We start from the raw sequence: 22117 nt of genomic DNA, 5'->3' as shown, positions 1-22117 counted from the left end.
GAGGGATAGGGACCCAGCTAGGGGCCCCAAAAGTCAGTTTCTGACAGCTTTTCCATGTCGGAGAGCCCAATATGGAAAGGCTGTCTGAAATCGGCATCATAATCCCAACAGCGGAAACGCCGACTGTAAGGGATTATGACAGGTATCTGACTGCCCGGCGGGCTCCTTGAGCCCGATGGTACACAGTTGAATTAACGGGCCAGTTTACACTCCAACCGCCGACATTGAAATTCGGCAGTCGGAATGTAAACCTACAGTGTTGGTCGGTAAGCCTCCGAAGAGCGGTTAGAGGCATGCCTAACAACAACGTAATGAGGCCCTTAATGTTCCATTTCTGATAACATGAGGAAATATAGCATAAAAATATTGCGTAAGAAAACAGTGTTCAAACGTAACGATTTAAAAATACAGATTGCACAAATAAAGATCATACAAATATCTATCTACAGAAATGACAATTTGTGCATTTCTCTATGGAGCACTGCATCCTAAATGCAAGAGGTTGAGAAAGAACAATGGGGCATATTATCAAGCACGGCGTTAAAATTATCGCCGCTTTAGCGGCAGAAAACTGCAAGTAAAGCGGCGATAATGAGCTTGATAATATGCCCTAGAGAATTCCCATAGAAGCCCATGTTGACACCAGAACATGGGTTTCTATGGGAATTCTCCAGGGCATATTATCAAGCCCATTATCGCCGCTAGCGGCGATAATGTTAACGCCGTATCTTGATAATATGCCCCAATGTTTTATGATGTTTTAACCCAGTTCAGCAACATGTGGGTAAGGGGTTTGACTAGGTTTACGAATGTATAAAACGTTGACATTTTTGTTGAATGATTTTTGATATGCTCATTATTTTGGCAGTCTACATTTTGGAATCGTTATCGGTATAGTCTTCAATTAAAAGTCCATATTTTCACTTCAAACCTCACCACAGTCCCTACACAACAGAAGACTTCAATATGCTGCAAAGGGCTGTATGATGGGCCTAAGGAATCATTTACTGCCTAATGGGGGAGAATGAATGAATTAATGGCATGTACAGAGAACTGTCTCAATCTCTTCAACCAGTTGCATGATATTTCTTTGGGTCATTGCATTTCTTTAAGTATTAAGTAATTCGTAATCTTCAGTATACTATAATCCTGTATTTCATTTATGCATTAATGAATTATTGTGCATTACAACATTATGAAATCATCCACCAGCCATAGCATTTCCAAATCTACTCTTTGCACCTACGTTTCAAACCGATTTTAATACGATTTCCAAAGAAATACTACTGAAAATAAACTCCATTGACAGTGTTTTGAGAGCATTTCATTGTAAAGTGTGTGTAATAAGGCTGTGGTCAAAGAACTGTTAAATGCATACTTCCTAATAACCAATACAGCATCACATACTAAAAGTGTCTGCTTACCTAACGACATTCCTCATGAGTAAAAAGAATGCATCTTTTGCTGATGTGCAGAAATTCTTTCCATATATAGCAATCTGCAAAAAAAATATATTCGCTAATAAACTCTCAACAGACTGATCCAATGCAGAAACACAAAACAAACAAGCATTTGCAATGCAATAGGTCTCGCATTTACAACATTTTGCACTTTTGGCAATTCAATAGCTTAAATTCTCTGCCTGATTGAGCTCTGGGGGCAGATGTGTAATAGGACAGAAGAGGGGGTGAAAGACAAGAGGAGAAATACAGCAAGAGGAAGAGAGCCGGCCGATTAAAGTGAGAGAAAACCACGAGAGAAAGCATAAGAATGGGGAGAAGTGGTGGCTCTCATTGCAGTGAGGGCAGCGCTCACTGCGAGGTCATTCAGTGCAAGGAGCTCAGTGCAAGGACACTGCAATCAAGACAGCTCTCACTTTGATATCACTGAAACCAGGACAGGTAGCAGTGCATGGCAAGCTTCCAGTGCGATGCCAATGCAGTAAACGCAGCACTCAGTACGGTGCCACTGCATTAGCAGCGCCCCAGTGCGATGCCACTGCATTAGCAGCGCCCCAGTGCGATGCCACTGCATTAGCAGCGCCCCAGTGCGATGCCACTGCATTAGCAGCGCCCCAGTGGATGCCACTGCAGTAAAAGCAGCGCCCAGTGATATTCCACTGCAATAAAAGCAGCGCCCAGCCTGATTTCATAGCAGCATGTTAGAGTTCAAATGCAGCGTCACTGCACAAAGGCCACCTCAAGTGTGCTGGCACTTCGGACTGGACAGCTCAGAGTGAACGTCAGTGTTGTGCTGGCAGTGTCCAGTGTCACAGCAATAATGCAGCTACCAGTGCCATCTCTGCAGAAAAAGCAGCCCTAGTGTGAGGTCACTGTTTAATGGCAGCTGTCAGTGTCCATTGTCAATGCAGCAAGGGCAGCCCCCAGTGTGCCACCGCTGCAGTATAGACAGCTCTCCGTGGTCACTGGAGTATGCAGCTCCAGGGGGATCTCAGTGCTGTGCTGGTACTGTCCACTGTTCGTACATTAATCGCAGCTCTCAGCGTGCTGTTAGTGTCCCATGTTACTGCAGTAATGATAGCTCTCAGTGTCCAATGTTACTAGATTAATCGGAGCTCTCAGTGGCCAATGCTACTGCCGTTATGGCAGCTCTCAGTGTCCATTGGTACTACATTAATAGGAGCTCTGTATATTGTCAGGGCCCATTGTTACTGCAGTCATGGCAGCTCTCAGTGTGCTGTCAGTGTCTTAGGTTACTGCAGTCATGGCAGCTCTCAGTGTGCTGTCAGTGTCTTAGGTTACTGCAGTCATGGCAGCTCTCAGTGTGCTGTCAGTGTCTTAGGTTACTGCAGTCATGGCAGCTCTCAGTGTGCTGTCAGTGTCTTAGGTTACTGCAGTCATGGCAGCTCTCAGTGTGCTGTCAGTTTCTTAGGTTACTGCAGTCATGACAGCTCTCGGTGCCCGTTGCTTCTACATTAACTGGGGCTCTCAGTGTGTTGCCAGTGTCCAACGTTTACACATTAATGGCAGCTCTCAGTGTGCTTTTAGTGTCCAATGCTACTGCAGTAATGTTAGCTCCAAGTGTGCTGTCAGTGCCCAGTGTCACATCAGTGATGGCAGCCCCTTTGTGTAACATCACTGCAGTAAAAGCAGCTCCGTTGTGAGGTTAGTTCATTAATGGCTGCTCCCAGGGAGCCAGCTGTGAAAACTCAACATATTCCTATGTAATGCAGCGTTATTGTTTCATTTGTATATATCCATATGACGCAGTGTGCAGGGATATCATTTATTATCAAATATGGATGTCGATTCATATTGATCTGGAGTATCCTTTAGCCTTAACATGCTTGCTAATTTGCATAGTGCGAGTAGGCCGGGAAGCCACTTTATTCAGTGTTGTACATTTGCACATTTCTGCAAGACACAACCTACTGGCGGCTGGAAGCGGGATTTGGGAGAATAAAGCGCTCCGTATTGCATTTATGAAGGATATCATCTCCTCAAGGACGCCTTGAACTTCCTCTTAAGAAGATCCTGCCACCCCCTCATTAAATATGTTTTTACTGAAATTAACATGTTTCTGTCACGTGATTATGTTCCATAAAGTTGCATTGAGAGAAAACATATACAAACTAAACTTGATTTTTGAGCTTTAGCATTATGCTGCAGCTGACTCTTTTCTAGTGGGAGCTCTGATCAGTTGAAATGACCATTGTCTTTAATTAACTGCATTGCTGATTACTACAGTGCATTACATTCAAGTTTGACGTTGGGTTTCCCAACATGTTGTATTTCATGTTGAACACATCACTGCAATAGCAGCCGCTCTAATGTGAAGTCAGTGCAGTAAGGTTAACATCCACTGTATCTAGCTCTGAAGAGTATTTTACAATATTGGCCCACATGCATCAAAGCAAAAACCTGTCGCAAACGGTCAGATTCTCAGAATCTGCCCCTTTGCGAATGGTATTTTTGCATTTGGGATGCATCATCCCAAATGCAAAAATCGCAATTTAAGTAATCTCTAAATTGCGATTACTTAAATTGCGTTTGCATTTAAGGAATCTCAAATTGAGATTCCTTAAATGCAATGCATTAAAGTAAAAGAATTAGCGATTTCGCTAATAAGGGGAGCAAATTGCCATGAAGTTGAACTTCATGGTAATTTGCAAAAACTTTGAAAAATGCACTAAAGTGCATTTTTCAAAGTTTCATTTTACACACACACATGCCCTTGGGGCATGTGTGTGTGCAAGATGTACTCATATGCAGATTTCAGGGGTGCAACAGGGTGTCCTTTTAACACCCTGGCACACTTGAAATTGCATGAGCAATTTGCGATTCGCTGAATGAGAATCGCAAATAGAGAATGTCTTCCCATTCATTCCTATGGGCCTCTAGGTCCATAGGAATGAATGGGGAGGTATTCCTTAATTGCAACTCGCAATTTGCGAGTCGCAATTAAGGAATGTTTAAAAATCGCTATTTTTTTAAGCGATTTCTATATGCATAGCCTTTTGCTATTCCTTATTAACGAATCCTTATTTTTCGCTAATAAGGAATCGCAAATGGCATTGTTGATGCATGTGCCAGATTGTGTTTAGACCACAGAGCTCTCACCTGGAGCATTGCTCCGATATACAAATGCTAACACAGGATGAATATTTAGAGGCCACATGGGGCATATTATGTACAATTCTGAAGGGGGATGGAGGGTTTGTTCCTGACATTCAAGGCCACATTGAACCCCAAAAGGGAGACGTGTGGTGCACTGGGCCTGGACGAGGCCTCATTTCGAGCGCCCAGTTCTTGAGGCTGTAACTGGAGCATTGAGTCCTGCTCTGGAGGACACATGTGGAAATCTGTGTAGCTCTAAATAGGTCATTGGAGGGGTAACCTGGAGCACTGTGCCAAGTGCCTGAAGTGGTGATTGGGTACATGATGGATGGCTAATGCACTGTGATTAGATAAAGGATGATGCACTGATGCTGAACAGCGAATCACAAATCAATGTTTCAACTACAGCTCCCAATGAATACCCCACAAAAAATCCTCGCTCCAACCACAGCATTACGATAATTCGAGTGAGTAAAATGTTTGCGGGGTGGGGGTGGGTGGGGATGTTGGGCTGGTAAACACCTTGCCCCACAAATTACAATTCCACAAAGCATCCAAACATCCTCCATTAAGCCAGGCGCTGCAACCCAAGACTTCGAATAACCTCAACTGGAAATTAGTAGGGGCACCCCCAAGCTGCCACCACCAGACACCGGACAGATCCCCAAGGGGAAAGACAGCAGTTAACCCCCATAGACGGTGATGAAATTTAAACTGGGATTTTGTCGACGTCTAGGACAGCTGCTTTAATCAATCACTTTGCTGGAGTCAGAGTCTTAAGTGACCCACATTCTGATCAGAGTATCGGACCCAGGGTTAGAATGGGCCGCTGATGCCTCCGTGATCCTGGGCAGCTCTTCATTACACAGACAGAAGGAGTCAAGCCCTCTCCTGCACCGGACAGGAGGTGCCCACTTCTCACAAAGGAGGCGCTTCTGCCTCGTTGACACCCTGAAATGCAAGCCGAGGGCGGGAGTCTACCCGCGGGGCCTGCAGTACATAGAAGCGCGGCTGGCACATCAGGGCTGAGGTGCACAAGAGGGTGGGGGATGACTTCAGTAATCAGACCTCAAATCTGAACAAATCATGGGGGGGATGAACCGAAGAAACAGGAGAACTTTAACCAGCCAGGTGTTTGAGAATTTCAAAATCATGTTTTAGCATTAACTCAATATTCTGGGAAAAGGAAACTTCCTTCCAACTGTAGTCACCAGGAAAAACTCTTTCCACAGACAGCTCTAGTTTCATCCTCTCTTGTAGCCTGAAGTGGCTTTCCCCGGGCCTCTTGAGTAAGCAGTTTTACTCAAGATCGGGAGTGCGCCCGGTGTTTAGTTTCACCAGGAGCTTTGTCAGGGTTTGCGCCTTGCACCAGGGCACTCTGGTGCACTGACCGACCTCACCACGCCAAGCATCAGCAGACAAGAGCAGCATTGATGGAGCTCAAGGATGAGAATTTCATATTTCTGCAGTTTCAGGAAAGGAGCTCATAGAAAGTATGTTTCCCCATTTAGAAGGGATTTCAGCCATGCTCGCCACTACGTCCGGCTCGTTTAATGAAAGGTCAACCGTGCAGAGGACTGTCCGTGGCTGCCCTAGTGAGCGGGGTTTGTTGATGGCAGAACTGGTGGGACTGGTGTCTACTGAAACTCCCTCACGACCCAGAAAATCATTGGGTTAAAATACAGAGCGACACTCGGGCTCCTGCTTGATGTTGTTGACGTCAGCAGATTGGAGAGCGTGCTCATGTACGAGTCCGGATGGGTGGAGCCTGAAGGAGACAGGGGGAGATCCAAAAAGTTTCTCTCCAAATGAAATGCGAGCGTTTTACATAAAGTATGATGTGCGCAAATGAAAAGCAGAGGCGGAGCTTCCACCCCACTTCCGAAACAAACCCGATGACAATTGATCTCGCAGAGTGAGCAGCGCATGCGCTGCGACGCTAGGCGAGACCTTAAAATAATTAAGACAAACGTAAGGGACACCAGTAGGTTTAGAGTGCTTGTGTGGCTTCCAACCAAATAGCATCTAACCAGCATCCAGTTTCTTTTAAGTTGGCAGCTTAGTAACTGGGCGACACACAAGTCTCTCCCTCTTCCTCTGGTAGCTGAAGAAATCAGAAAATGGATTATCAGACTTAAGGGTAATGCCTAAATACAGAAAACTAACCAGATCTCCCACCCTCAACCACCAGACATATTTCTCCATCTGGAAGTATTATTCTACATTTGACTACATATTCACAATATTTTTAGATTTTATAGGTATAGCCTGATTTTTTTCTAAATTAGTGAATGTCACAATCCTGGGTCAATTACTATTCTTTTGCTTCATGTGAACATTTTAAACTCGCTATGGAGATAATTTTTAGGCAACAAAAAAACTAAAACTGAGAATTCCATTTTACATTTAGATCTTGTTTTTTCAATGATAATTTAGACAAGAAATTTGTAATTAGAAAGAAAAATATGTGTATAGAAGCTGTGGCCAGAATATATTTCTGATGGTGAGGGTAACTAAGAAAATAATGATAACACAGAGATCCAAGAGAGGCTTGGTGAGTCCAGATCTTTGGAGATATTACCAGGTGGTACAAGTACTTCTTCTTCAAGTCTGGAATGTACAGGAAAAAGACAAGACTCGTCCACATTGCTAGACCAGTGGTGGCGAGGATGTTGTGGGATTTACTGTGGCTTCCCAGGAGTACCAGACCAAAAAACATGCATTGCAATGCAGTCACATAAACACTAATGTAAACGTCAGACTCAGTGTCTGTGTGTCAGAACTTCACAACATCCCCCTCCCCCTTGACCTCAATTCACTGTACCCTGGACTTCACACCAACAATGGAAGATCAACCCCTCCACAGGCGAAAGCTTGGTGAATGCCACTTTTCGAGAGATATGTTTAACAAAGTGTTCATTAAGTCCTGTCTCCAGTGTAAATGAGAGAGAAAACTGATATAAACAGACAGGATGTGATATGTGCATTTGAGACCTTGAGCACACCATCCCCTGAATAAAGAGGCCTCTACAGGAGAATTAACTGTCTTTGAGTGATGTGTAATGAAATGCTTAGCATCCAAGTGAATGATATTGACCATCCATAGGCTAAAGAGGGAGAGACGCAGAAGAGATGGGGCTATCAATCTACATGAGAATGTGCTTTGCTCAAGGAAAACTACATAGAATGGTTATGGTAATGCCCACATAATTTCAAGATTATCAATGCACGCCTACTTGTACAAGCAGGACCATCTAGTAAAGCCCCTAAACTCTCCTCTAACGCTAAAGTTGAAAACACAGATCTTCCACAAAATCAATGCACTTTATATATCCACAAATCCCATTTGCGAAGGTAAAATTCAACCAATTCCGATTGTGGATATCGGTATATATTTTTTCTTACATTTCGGATTTTTTTGCACATATATTTCATCTTAAGTCCATAAAATATTTTTAGAGCCGGGGCCTTAGCTGAGCTGGTGGTCTCATTTTACAATTTAGGTTTTATTGAAGAGTGATAGTTTTTTAACTGTTCAGTCACCTTTTATTACTGATGATGTCATAGATAGAAATAATTCCCTTTGTTGAGTACATCTCCTCTGGAAATCATTACTAAAATGATAATTTAAAAACTGAGAATTGCATAGTGAAATAAATATTTTAAAGAAATCCTAAAGGCCACCTCTTTTAGGGGGAGTTGCTTAAACCATACCTAGGTCAACCATGTTGAGAAGCCAAAGTAGCAATAAAAAAATAAAAAGAAACTGTCAAATTGCACTGAGGAAGGATAAAGTGCCACAGGAAAGACAGCAGGTATAACCAGGTCAGTAAAACACCACTGCCATTATTGGAGAGACAGCATTCTCCTTCACTCAGTGAATGATCAAGATTAGAGAAAGGTCTAGGATCTGACATACCCTGTCAGTGGGACATAGAAGCTAACACTAGGAAGACTGGACACTCAAAAGCAAATTAGATAATTTTTTAAAACCACCACTTAAACTCATTTAAGCTTTAGGGGTTTTAATATGAAAGCAAGCCAGGATTACTAAAGAAGAAGGCGCTACTGGAATAACAGACAAATGACCTACGACAGATGCTTATTCATGCACAAGACAGATACCTCCCCTATAAGCATTTGTGCAAGCTAGCCCATGGTAAATTCTCAGCAGCCATCAGATACCAATCTGGTCTGATGAAGTGAGCTAACACGAGGCCCAAAATGGCTTTGTTCTGAATTAAGTGTAGTAAGAAACTGGTGTGACTCAAACCTTCTAAAAACAACTGGGTGAACGAAGGGATCAAGGAGAACGATCATAATGGGTAATAAACTGCTGAAGAAGTAGTGAATCCAAAAAATATTCTATTATTGCTACACACTGTACCACAATGAACACGTTTTAGACTGAAAATTACCCCTAGTTTCAACGGTGCTAAGCAACTTGAATGGGCTACTTCTTCACAAGACCAATACACAGAACTAAGGGGCATATTCTCAAGACAGGCGATAAAATTATTGCCGCTTTGGCGGCAGAAAACCGCCGTTAAAACGGCAATAATGGGCTTGATAATATGCTCTATGGAATTCCAATTGAAGCCCATGTTAGATGTGAAGGACATCTAACATGGGCTTCAATTGGAATTCCATAGAGAATATTATCAAACCCATTATTGCCATTTTAGCAGCAGTTTTCTGCCGCTAAAACAGCGATAATTTTATCGCCTGTCTTGATGATATGCCCCCATGATTCAGTGATGTAATGCTTTCATTAAATAAGTATGTTTTTGTACTGAACAGAAGGAAGTCACTATTGTTTTGCCTCCTTACTCCTGGTCAATTGTCTTGGCCAAAAGTGTGCCCGCTAGCTTCAGTAGGCTGTGTTTTAGTCATGTGATTCATTTTCTAGCTGCTCGTTGGTGTTGAGGAACCATAGAATGTGAATCTGCTTTTCTTTCAGAGGTGTCATTGTTATTGAAGCTGTTCCTTCATATGCTTAGACCCTCGACGATGGACTTCCATGTTCCATGTGGTGCAGCGCCTTCATCCAGCAATCCAAAAAAGGCTGTGTTATAGGTTGCTGCTATACTCCAGACCCGTAGAATGGCAGCCACAGGTCAGAAAAGTAGCTGAGTGTTCCTTCTTATTCAAAGATTCAAGAAAGCTTTGGTCATTGGTACAGCACTTTCTATTGAAAGATAGTGGTTGTTCATGATAGGATCAACTTTTAAAGTGGCTGCAAAGTATTGATGCACCATTTTGTACAATAGATGGCAGTTTTGTTTATCGGTGTGATGCAGTGCTTCAGGCATCACCTACCCACTGTGTGCTTCTCCATTTTGCCTTGCCTTTTTTCCTGCCAGGTACTAATTTGCTTTCTATATTGCTTTTCTTGCTTTATTGAGACAGGTAGTCTTTTGGTCTCTTTAAAAATGTTGCTACTTTTTCTCCAGATAATTCATTTGGGCACCTCAGTTTTGAGTCACCTTCCACTTCCCACAGAGTACCCGAAAGCAGCAGCATGGCTTCAAGACTATGGTTTGCGGCTATCACTCTTCAACTACACATGTGGCTGCAGATGCGCAGAAGCTAAGGCTGCACAACCACTTTTGACCTCCAGCTAATTTAATATACATGTAATGGTACCTATTATGTCATTTTAAGCAGACATACAGGATAAGAAAAACAGTGTTACCAAGGTGTATAGCAGGTTTGCAATACATACCATTATATATGCATTTCTGTTGATGAACTTTATGAATTTTTCCAAACACCAGAAGCAACACTTCAGGCAGCACAACAGGAACCTTGCAAATGCATTGTGGGAGGCTGCCGGAAAAACAAAGAGGGATAAATAGTAAGACAACAGCAGTACTAACTAAATAGGTAAAGTAGCATAAACGTTTTCATATTCTACACTGACTACACATTGTTACATGGCACACACAGCCAAGCATATGATTAATTACACAATGATTCAATTTATTTGAATTGTGTGTGTTTAAATTTGCAGTTGTCCTGAAAATTGCCAGATTAATGTCAAGTCACACTCCCTAGGGAGATACACTAAGCCAGGATTAGGGCTGTAAACCTAAGCTTACGCGGGCAGTACAAAATGATGGCTAGCAGGTACAAATGGTTTTTCTAAAACTTAGCTGTATACCATGACTGCATACAAATGAAACAGTTAAAGATATACTTCAGAAAAAGGCTGAAATAACTCCCCTGCCAGAGGTGAACACCCTCAAAGTTTATAGCGCTGTAGGAAAAGGGGTGTTCTATGGAAAAATATGTTTCTCCCCCAGTGAAATTAAAACTAAAGAAAATATGGATTAGCACAGTGTGCATGACTTTCCCCAAAGCAAAGTAGGGCTTTGCACTGGAGAGTTAAAAAATGTCACAAGACGTTCCCATTAGTATGCCTGGAAAGCAGTGAATGTTGCAGCTTTCCATGCCTACTACTAGCATTTTAGTGAATTCCCAAAGGTCATAGATTATACTATTGAGTAGTAGGATGTGTACATATGTATATGTACTAATCTTTTTGTGACTCGTTCCCCATGTCTTTAATATAAAGCGCTGCAATCGTTCATAGTAGCACATACTTAGTGCAAACTTGTGGTGAGGCATACGCTATCTCAGTAACAATGCTTATTACACTCTTGTCCGATGCGAGTGCAGCTCAATGTCTTCTCAGGAGCTATTCTATGATCTGCATGTTAGAGTGTCACAAATGCTCACAAATAAACTAAACTAATATCTGCCAATTTCTATCACCCAGAACAGGAGAACTGATATTGGTCAACCCCAACCTGACAGCCATTTAAAGTTGCACACCGTCATGAATGTATGCTTTCGGTCCTAGGAGACTGGTGCAAAGATAAGGATATTGCCATGGCGGCTACTTATATTCACAGAGGTTGCCCCAGGGCCGGACTGGGAACCAAAACCGGCCCTGGCAAAGTGCTCTGCCGGCCCCCCCCCCCGCCCCCCCCCGGGGCTTGGGGGTGCCGCCGAGCTCTTTGCCAGGGCCGGTTTTCGGCCGATTTTGTTACAGGGCCGATTAAACGGCCCTGTAACAAAAACGGCCCCCAGGGGCCCAAAACCGGCCCCCACCCGTGCGGCGCACCGGGGGATTGCCCGGTGCCCGCTACGGCCAGTCCGGGCCTGGGTTGCCCTCGAAAGAGGGAGCGGGTACGGGGTAAATGGAATACATACAGGGGAGGTATCTGTACTCCACCTATTATAATCCCAGGTTCCGACGACGATGATTAACATAAAATACATTCCATTTATTGACATGCCACAAGATGTATGTCTGTCAAATTGCTAAACTGTGTTCACAATATTGTGTAAAGAAGAAACACTGTTGAATGCAAATGTCATGCTGTAATGTTATCACTGCAAGTCTCGAATCAATAAAAATGTTTTTTTTTTTTTTAAATAAATACATTTTTTCAAAAATGTATGCTTTCGATCCAAATACTACAAACCTGTTGTAGACATGTGTACAGACGTAGAAATCCAAGATCCAATTTTAGCTGGTGACCAGGTTTAAGGACAACATCTTGTAAAACCTGAACCAAATTATTGACCTACCCACTACCCTCAAATTGATTTATTTTCTCCTACAGGGCCCATGATAGTCATTCAGTTATATCTGTAAGTAGATTTAACAGTATCTCCTAATTTACTCCTTTTATCTTCAAGGGAGCATTTAACAAGCATTGGCAAAGTCAATAGGTCTTGCCTTTGGGACCAACTGGCTTGCCAATGGTTTTTAGAAATGCCGCAGAGCTTCCTTGATACTGTGCAGCATGGCTAAATTTTGGACGCAGACGTAAAAAAACCCACAACCGCGGTGTCATTTTGTTGGCATGCACATCTGTGTTTTTTCCCCCAGGGGAGGGACAAATACAAGAAGAGGAAGGAAAGCCCAAATAGGCTAACAAATAAGAAGCAAGGAAATGAGAGTGAAAATGATAAGCAATGAGTGGATTCTAAGCCTGCTGTAAGCTGAGAATATGTCTTGCAACAGGCGAGACCTAAAATTGGTGTCATGCTTGGACAACACAAACTGCAGAGCAAAAAACTAATCAACAACAGTCAATGCGAACTGCCTGTGATTGAAAAATCACAAACGGATGCAAAAGTGAATAGAAAGCTTAGAGCCTATCTTGCATGACTACAATGGTAACCAAATGATATCTGAATAAACTACATATAGATGGCAGTTTTGTGAATTAACTTGCACAAAGAATCATATGTCATATATAAATCAGTTAAGCAAGCACAAACACACCCTATATATAGAAAATATGGCACAATGGAAATAGTCATCTGTGTCATATAGAATTCTCTATTTGTTTTGCGTGTAATCCATTATGTACAGAGAAACAAACAGGATAACAATGTTGTAAATGTTGCAATGAATCAAAAGCTAAAATTAAGTTAGTGAACCTTACCTTTAAGTTTGTGGTCTAGGTATTCTAAAATTATTCTGATCATTTGAACAATAGCAAGTATCAATGATCCAAAGGCAAGCGACCCTGTATGATATCTAATGAACAGAAAGAGTTTCATAGGATATGAGTTAGTCAAAGACATACAGCATCACACAATGTGCATGGTATAAATAATGACACATCACAGAATCCAAAACAGGTTGATGTACAGATTACACATGTTGGTACAAGGTGACTTGCCTCTCACAATAATCATCAAGCAGAGTAAAACATGCTTTAATAGAATAACTACAAAAACTATGTGAAGATCATTTTACCAGTGCTATACCAAATAACACAATCTCTAAACATAGTTGAGAATATACGAGAAATGTGTCCATTTCACTCCTGCCAAGCCATAAGCTAAAAAGTTATTTTTAAGTATAGCATAAGCCAAGGCCTCCAGCTGCGTATTCACATATGGGCCTAGTCATAAACTGCATTTTGAAGTTTGTTTAGTAGTACAATAGCAGTACTACTTAAGTACAGTCTTCATGAGGATCGAACGGCTTCTGTAAGACATAGGGTGAATGGGGAATGCACCCATCCCTTTGCTGTGAGGAGAGGGGTGCGCCAAGGTTGCATTATGGACCCTTTTCTCTTTATTCTCTATATCAATGGTCTGGAATTGGCTCTATTGGATCAGGGGTGGATGTACTGAGCGTGGGCAGTCATCGTCTGCCTGTTCTTATATAAGAGGACAATGCTGTTCTAATGTCATGCACGGCCAAGGGTCTACAGCATCTCCAGTACCTTTTTGTAATCTTTATGAATGACACTGACCTTACCACCAACTACGCTAAGTCCCATGTAATGGTGGTAGGCCCCAGAAACACTGGCTCCAAAAGCTTCTTGATAAAGGGGTAGTCTATCTTTAGGGTTGATCATTTTTCATACATAGGGATTCAAATTGGACTTCAATCTTATTTGGCAGCTCTTACTCAAGAAAAACTCTATTAGGTTTAAGTCAGCAATTAACAGGGTAAGTGTCCTGTCTAAACTCATAGATTACACCCATGTAGAACCATGCTTAAAGTATTCAGGGCTAAGTGTATTACGGTGGCTTGCTACGAATCCAAAATGTGGGGATTTGTGTCCTCCTCTTAACTACAGGTCATTGAAAACTCTTCTGAAAGGTCTTCTCAGAATTCCCCAGAGTTTACCTTCTGAGATGGTTCATGAGGAAGCTGGGCTGGGGTAGGTTTCTGATCTTATCAGGGTACGCCCCTTGCTTCTGTGGCTCTCCATTTGACTAAATGAGGACCAGAATCTCAATAGGCTTATTATTTAAGATTGTCTTGCTTTGGATCATATGTTGCGCATTCCACGTTACATACATCAGACGTACCTTAAACTCTTAGGGTCACCCTGAATTGTTTGCTGAACCAGAGAGGATTGTGAGGGGAGATATTTCTTGGATAAAACAGGCGTTTCTTGCCAGGGCAGCAGAAGAGCGAGAGTCTGCGTCTCTTCACCAGCGTTCTATGTGTCATTTTATTATGGTGAAAACTATCCCTGGGATGGAACACTTTCTGATGCTGGAGATGTCCAATTTCCATTGCAGATTGTTAACCTATTTGGGATTTAATCTGTTCTATTAATTGTTGTCGCCTAAAGGGACTTGGTCTAAAGTTTTGGACTTACAGGCATGTTCTTGTGACATTGTTTCCATTCCTGATACCTTTCACATCTATATGAGATGTCTCTGTCATAAGTATATTTGTCCGCTTCTCTTGCCTTTGAATTTCAGTCAAGTTAAACCAGCCTTTCAGTTTCTGCAATTGTAAAAGTCTCCCACTATTTGTTTCTTCATGATTCACTTTCTATCTGGGATTCTGCATGGATGTTAAATTTTTATATTGGGCCATAAAGCTGGTATTGATGTGATTTTTATGATGCTTCTTAGCATTTTTTTCTTTTAATCAACATGCATTATGAGCTTGGCCCCTGTAAATTGTAGTGGCTGTGTTTTAGACCTTTTTTTAACTTTTTCACCTGTGCAGTTTTTATTGTGAATATTTTAATGATTTTCCACACCACAAATGACCAGTCACTGTTACTGCAAGACTCTCCCATAAAGAATATTGGAGGAAGGGACTTAAAATAAAATCCCATAGAAAATAATGTTAATTTAAAGTATCTCAAGTAGTTAAAAATATAATTGAAAGTAAATAAAAATCTAAAAATAAAAAAGAATCATTATTAAATTACAACATATTTTAACAGCTTTTTATTAAATGTAATTAAACTACCTGGAATGTATAATATACATCACTTTTAATGATTATTTTATTTTAATTTATTTTGTAATTAAAACTTCATAAGAAATATTTGTATTTAATGAAATTTATTTAAACTAAGTAAATATTTTTTTACAAATAAACTAATAGTGTTTTTGCATTTATAATGTTGTTCTATATTTGAATTAAAAATAGAAAAACTTGTTATAAATTTCAATAAATGTTTTAAACGTAGGTTAAAATGTCCCCTATACTCTACAATTTAGAGATCTCCAACCTGACTGTTTCTCTGGTAAACCATCAGGAAAAGTAAATAAAAAGTTTATCAAACTTAGAAAAAAATTATTAAAAATATTTTTCTTTTAAATATTAATGTAAATAAAGGTATACATTAATTTTAAACGTAGAACTTATTACAAAATTACAGTATTAGCCTCATTTTTAATTAAATCTTTAATTATTTAAATATATTATATTAAATAACATTGTTTTTCTGAGGTTTAAATACAAATATTGAATATAAAACAAATATATTAAATCTTTTTTAATGCATAAATTATTGTAACATTAATTTGTATTAAAATATAATTAGATTACTTTTAATTGTATACATCAATTTTAAGAATTATTCTTATATAACAAAAAGTAATTTCACTTACACCAGTCCTTGAACCTTTGTTAATACAGTGAAATTTATGCAGGCATAGCTTCTACTTGTTTTATAGTTATACGTCTTAAAATCACCTTTGTGACTCGGTTCCAAATTTCCTAGTAAAGGTGGTCATGGCTTAATGGTAGGCCCATATCAGTTTCCATCCATCCTAGACACAACTCAGTTTAGCACAGTAGACAATAACTCTCTTACCAAGCTCATACTTCCAGGACGCTCTAGAGTGCTTGCTCCCTCAAAATTCTCCTCCACTGCCCAAAGATGAAGGTCAACATCGTAAACCATGCACTATTATGGTTATTTACAACTGCACTCTAAGTCCCCCGTTTAGACCTCCATGTTTACTTCACAGGGATATACTGGGGCCAAAATTAACAATTTGACCGGATATCTTTCTATAAACAGGGGTGATAAACTAAACTTTGGGGAAATTGGGAAAACAATCTAGATTATCAGGCCCTGTAAAGAGGGTTTGTGTGTTATTCCTGATACTCATCTCTTTCTCTAAGAAGGTGGTTAATATCTGTGAAGGGCCTGTATGGTTTGCTGGTGTTAGTTAGGGAGGATATCTGGAGGGGGATGATGAAAGTGGCTGAAGACTCTCATTGTTTGCTCACGCCATAGTTCTGGAGGAGGACGGTGGAGGTGGGCAGTGTCTCTGCCTGTCACCCCAGCTCCTCTCTCAGCAGTGACTTTACTGGGTGTGGATCAGCATTTGATAAAACCCGATCTTGTGTTTCCAGACCAAGTATGTTTTAGGTCCATAAATATAATACCACTTGGAATTCCCAGAACGGTTTTAGGTTGTTTATCTCTCACTGCTACAGATAGGAACAATGTCACCGCAGAAAAATGGAAAAAGCATTTTACTATGCTATATAAAGCTTCTTCCATAAAGTCCAACGAAGTGCCAGCCTCAAGTGAACAAAACCTTGCACAGTTCCCGCCAACATCAACTGTGGCCATAAGCTATCAATACTTCTTAGGTAGTGCAATCGCGCGCTTTATACATTCACAAATCAAATCAAATCAAATATGCAACAACTTTTGACGATGGCAGATTTGCAACGTTGATTCGAAAAAGTAGAGGAGACAGTGCGCCTGGCCCGAATGGCATCCCGGCATCAATTTACAAACATGACATCGATTTTTGATCTGGTATATTGGAAAATGTATTTAAGAGATGCATAGTGCAGCATACAGTGCCCTCTTCTTGGCAAGGCTCGATTCTCCATCCCATATAGAAAAAAAGGCCCAATCTTCCTCCCAGACAGTTACAGACATATTGCACTACTGGACATTGAGGCAAAACATGTTACATCGTTACTTCTTGAGGATTTACAAGACTGGGCAATATCAAACAACTTGCTCTCCCTTAACCAAACTGGGTTTAGAATGCAGGCTAGCACCACAGATAATCTGGTGGCCATAAGGATGCTTGCCACTAGACAAACAAAAAAAAGGAAGAGCTGTTTTGATGCTTCACAGACTACAGTAAAGCTTTCGACCAAGTCAACCGTCACTGCGAATCAATACAAATACTTGGGCTGCTGGTTAGACAATACAGGTTGTCACTTATTGCACTTGAACTCACTAAAGTCAAAATTTGCTACGCTGCAAGATGCTTTCCAGACAACATTTAAGAGCACAGAAAAGTTCTCTTTTGAGGCACTGCTGAAAATAGTCTCTGCCAAATCAGTGCCAACATTGTCATATGGGTCAGAGGCCAACCCGGGAAAACTGGGGGCTTTCTTAAACAGGGCAAAGAGCGCAGTGTTCAGGTCTTTATTTCAATTACCAGGCAATACCTCACCAGCTCAAATTAGGATGGAATTTGCATTACAGGATCAACTGCTCGTACAGATGGCCTGCATTATAAAATATGTGCATCCCACAAGGTCTGCTGAGTAAAGATCATTGAAACATCTTATCTGGCTGGAAGTTGCGTTTTCTGACAGTGCAACTGCATTGGTGCAAATTCGCTCAAGGGAGCTGTGGAACTTAAAAGTACCACACCTTCAGTTTAAAACAGCCCTGAAAAGGAAGGTAAAAATGATATCTCTTAAATTTGATCAAACAGCATTTTCTAGAAGAGAACATGCCTACTTGGTCCTTAGCAGTAATGACAAAAAGGCCCTCAAAAATATATCAACAAAACATTCTTCTACTATTATAAAATGAAATTCCTGCAGCTTTGGATGGGCTCTTTTCCGTCCTTAGATCTGTCGCCACCATAGGCAGTTAAACCAGAGTTGAAAACATGCCGATTGTGCAGTCTAATCCAGGAGTCAATAACTCACTTGCTCAGTATATGCCCTAAACTTCTGGAAGACCGGAGAAGATTTCTTCAGCTCCTATAGGCTAAGGAGGGGACGTGGGCAATACCATCTGCCCTCAGCTTCCTACTGAATAATGAGCAGCCGCAAAAGATCACCAAACTGGTAAAAGTTTTGGGGAGTGTGGAGAAGCAACTAAGAATAAATTCAGAACCCCAAAATGAAGAAGGGGAGGAACTTTGAATCTTAGGAGCCTTAAAAGTTTACCCTCAAATAGATAGATAGCACTGCTTTTTTAACCAAAGTCTAATTTATTAAGTCACTAGTTGTTTATCAAATTGTATATTAAACATTTTTACAGCTGAGTAAACCTGCGGACTAAACTACAATTATTGACACTTACGAAAATCCATGACATTAGCTATCATTTTGATTTTATTTGGAATTAATGCACTTTGACAGACGTCATCATCTGAATAAAGTATTTTTGAATTTGATTCACAGAGCGGTAACCACCCCCCCCCACCCCAGGGATTCTGCTCCAGACAACTCATAATGAGATCCTAAGTGTGAGACTTGGATACTGATCCTCACCAAGCCCAACAACTTGCATTGCCCAGATGGGCCCATCCTTTTCAGCCTAATTATTTAACATGCATGCTAAACACCTCAAGGACTTACTCTATTCATACCACTTGCATTTCCACTCCCAGCCAAAGGCACTCTAATCCAAAAGCATTCTCAGCTATTTCAGAGGTTCAGCAACAGTTCTCAACTAAATGGTCCGAAAATGCAAATCATAGTCCTAATTCCACCCCATCTTCATGCCTTTGTGAATAGGCACCAATCAATGCAACAATATATGTATGTTTACAAAGCTCCTTCAGCTTTCAGGGTAAAGGATCAACTGATACTTAACGCTAATGGTGCAGAATCAATGTAACATCCACAGGGCCCAAATGTGTTTCACCAGATCCTTCTGACCTCGATCTACCCTAAGCATCAACATTACAAAAATGAAGTGACTGCTCTAAAATGCTACAGATCTGTGAGGAATCTACTACATGAAAAAATATCACAAACATACCGTGGATCTTACCTTATTGCACGTCCAAATGAAGAGAAAAGCGGACAGGTTGGAATGTCAGCTGGTTTGTTGAAGGCCCAGTAATAGGAAGCAAAGGCACCAGCAAGGGTACACTGACCCAATGCAATTGCAAAATTTACCAGCCATAGAAAGACAAACACATTGCACAGTTGAAAGACGAGGATGTATTTGTGGTACAGGCTTTCACCACCATAGAACGCAAATGTACATTGAGCGCCAGGGCACAACTTGGTCACGTTGGTCATATTAAATGTCTGTAAAAAACAGATACAAGTGAAAAATTAAAAACACAAAAATAAACAATAAAAAACTATTTCTATATAACATACAAAGTTGGATAATATGGTTGAGTCCATCAAGTACCTTTTATGTAAAATGTATTCATTTTTTACAATCTTCAATTTGTAGTGTCTCCTGCTCTTTAAGATGATTGTAGACACCTACCAAAATCTTCACCACAGTGAATTCAAGCTCATTGGGAATCGTTCCAAGTGCCCTTGTTGCAGGGATTCTGCACATACACAGAACTATGCGCAAGAAACCAGGAACTCGGTGTGTAGTGGTGTACCAAAATACCCACCTCGGTACCCAGAACCCCAATCCGACTAGCTTTATATAGTGTCTTATTCGTTCTCCATGCTACAGCGAAGATACCAATGATTAGATAGCCTAAAAAATGCTACGCCGTCCCTCTCAGGATACGTGGAAACAAGAACACTCTTTCATTCAAACTCTCATACTTTGTCCACAACATGAGTAAACAGAGCCAATAAATAGTTTAAAATGTTTATTTTAACTAACGTGCTCTATAATGCAGTACACTAGCCAATACTAGCAGCAATACGCATAAGATCAAACAAAGCAGCATTGTTACAATTCATATAGAACAAAAGGGGAAATCATATTATAATGATGGTGGAAACAGGACTATAGCGCCTTGTCACCCTCCCCGTGCTAGAAGCAAGTTTATTATAATTATAGAAGACCTCCAGGCTTTGTCAGGGGGACCCCATACCTCCGAGTTCAGATGCAGGAATTTACATCACTGGACGAGCACAGCTCTTCTATCCTGGAAAGCATTTCTACAAGAGTGTTTAACATGCATGCAATGCAATATTAAAAGCACCAGATTTCCAGGTTTGCAGCTGTGTTCTATGTTATGGCTAGGGACGTGAGACTGACCAAAGCAAATCAACAGGGCTTATTGTTTTTCGGCCTTGAACACGCTGTACAGACGAGCAGCAGAGTTTCCAACTAAATTTGTGAAATGCAGACAGTTCTCATGTGAAAGCGAGCAAGCAAAGTGTTTACGAGAAATGTGGCATGTAGTAACGTGAGCAAAAGAGGCAAAATGGCGGCCAAGCATATACTAACTTATGCTAACTTAGCAATATCCGTAGGAGTGTCCATATCCTCACTACACCCTGTTATTTTGGTGTGATAATCCTGCCTAGGGACAAACCGATAAGGCCGGGTGTGCTATTTTTTCAGGTTGGCATTACTTGGTGAATCTAAGTTGGAGGCATCAGAAAGAGGCAGAACATGTGGTATCAGAGTTTGTGCACCTTCTTATAGGTTGTGCTTCTTTAACCAGTCCTTTCCCCAATAAAATTTGCTGGTTTATTCTTCATAATTATAATTCATACCAACTCTTGTTTGTGCAGGAATCATAATTATCATGGCTTCTATTGCAAACATATGTCACATACAATTCTTTGATGAAAATTATGCAGAATTTTCATCAGCGAACAAAATGTCATTTTAAGGCCAGCTCAGAGGGCGATGGTTGTGCTGCAGAAATCCTTGGAAGTACCCTCAGGGTTTTGGCAGAAGATATCTATTAATCTTTTAAGGTAGAACAGGCTTTCAATTAGAGGGCGTCTCTAATCTAGCTACAGAGAAAGCCTGCATTTGTCTAACAATTTGAGAAAAAAGTATATTGAAAAATGATTCTTTTAAAGACCTAATTAAACACATCTAAATCTTGGGCAAATACCGCAGGGTTGAGTTACAAAGATTTTGCTATGGCTTACTAGTGCAGAACTCCTGACTGACTCTTGAATTCCAGGAGAAAGCCACAGGTGCTGACTTACTCTTGAATTCCAGGAGTAGGTACGGAGTGCAGAAAGAGTATGTAACACCCACTCACAGCAACATCTTTGTGAATCAGGTCCAGCTTCTCTCTGTATCTTAGTGTTCTTAACTCTAAACCGAGAGTACTCAGTAGCTCTAAACCACTTCATATTTAAATCTTAGAAGTTCCATTACAATCTATTCATTATTGTGTATGTCGAGCAACATGTGGATTTATCCTTCTTTACTCCAACACCTGTTGCTCCTCTTATTGTCAAACAATTTTTAGGAAACTCAAAGCTTAATGAGTGATTTATCGATCAAGAAAGTGAATGAGTGAGTGAGTGAGCATGTGTGTAAATCATACATATAATCACTAGGTGGTAAATAGCACACCATGCAGGTCTACGAAAATGTTGTGATCCTCAAAATGCTCTATGCACAATTCACATCTGTTGAGAGTCAAGCTTCAAAACTTACCTCAGGCTCGCAGGTCATGTTTGCGTACTTGCACAGTGTTTGATTGGCCATCACTTTATAGATAGAATCACCTGATGTGGCTAAAAATCTGAATTGGCAGTGTTAAAGCAAAAATAAAATTTAAAATCATTCCAGGTCCAGCTCATTCTTGTGATGAAAAATTGTAATACTCTTGTTGAAACTGTTCCT

The 22117-nt window shown here is 40.7% G+C and overlaps 1 protein-coding gene across 7 annotated transcripts in view; it reads right to left on the bottom strand.

Moving 5' to 3' along the window:
• Positions 1-22117, bottom strand: part of SLC44A5 (solute carrier family 44 member 5) — a 745501-nt gene that overhangs the window by 46512 nt on the left and 676872 nt on the right. For all 7 annotated transcript variants that reach the window (XM_085602261.1, XM_085602262.1, XM_085602266.1 and 4 more), the window contains 5 exons: positions 21929-22016; positions 19367-19629; positions 13043-13137; positions 10303-10406; positions 1425-1498 (listed from right to left, as the gene is read on the bottom strand). In XM_085602261.1, coding sequence (XP_085458387.1) covers positions 1425-1498; positions 10303-10406; positions 13043-13137; positions 19367-19629; positions 21929-22016 — 624 coding nt within the window. The remainder of the gene's footprint in view (positions 1-1424; positions 1499-10302; positions 10407-13042; positions 13138-19366; positions 19630-21928; positions 22017-22117) is intronic.

The sequence above is a fragment of the Triturus cristatus genome, chromosome 4_2, assembly GCF_964204655.1.
Source record: "Triturus cristatus chromosome 4_2, aTriCri1.1, whole genome shotgun sequence".
Classification (NCBI taxonomy): domain Eukaryota; kingdom Metazoa; phylum Chordata; class Amphibia; order Caudata; family Salamandridae; genus Triturus; species Triturus cristatus.
This window is presented reverse-complemented; position numbering and strand designations above follow the sequence as displayed.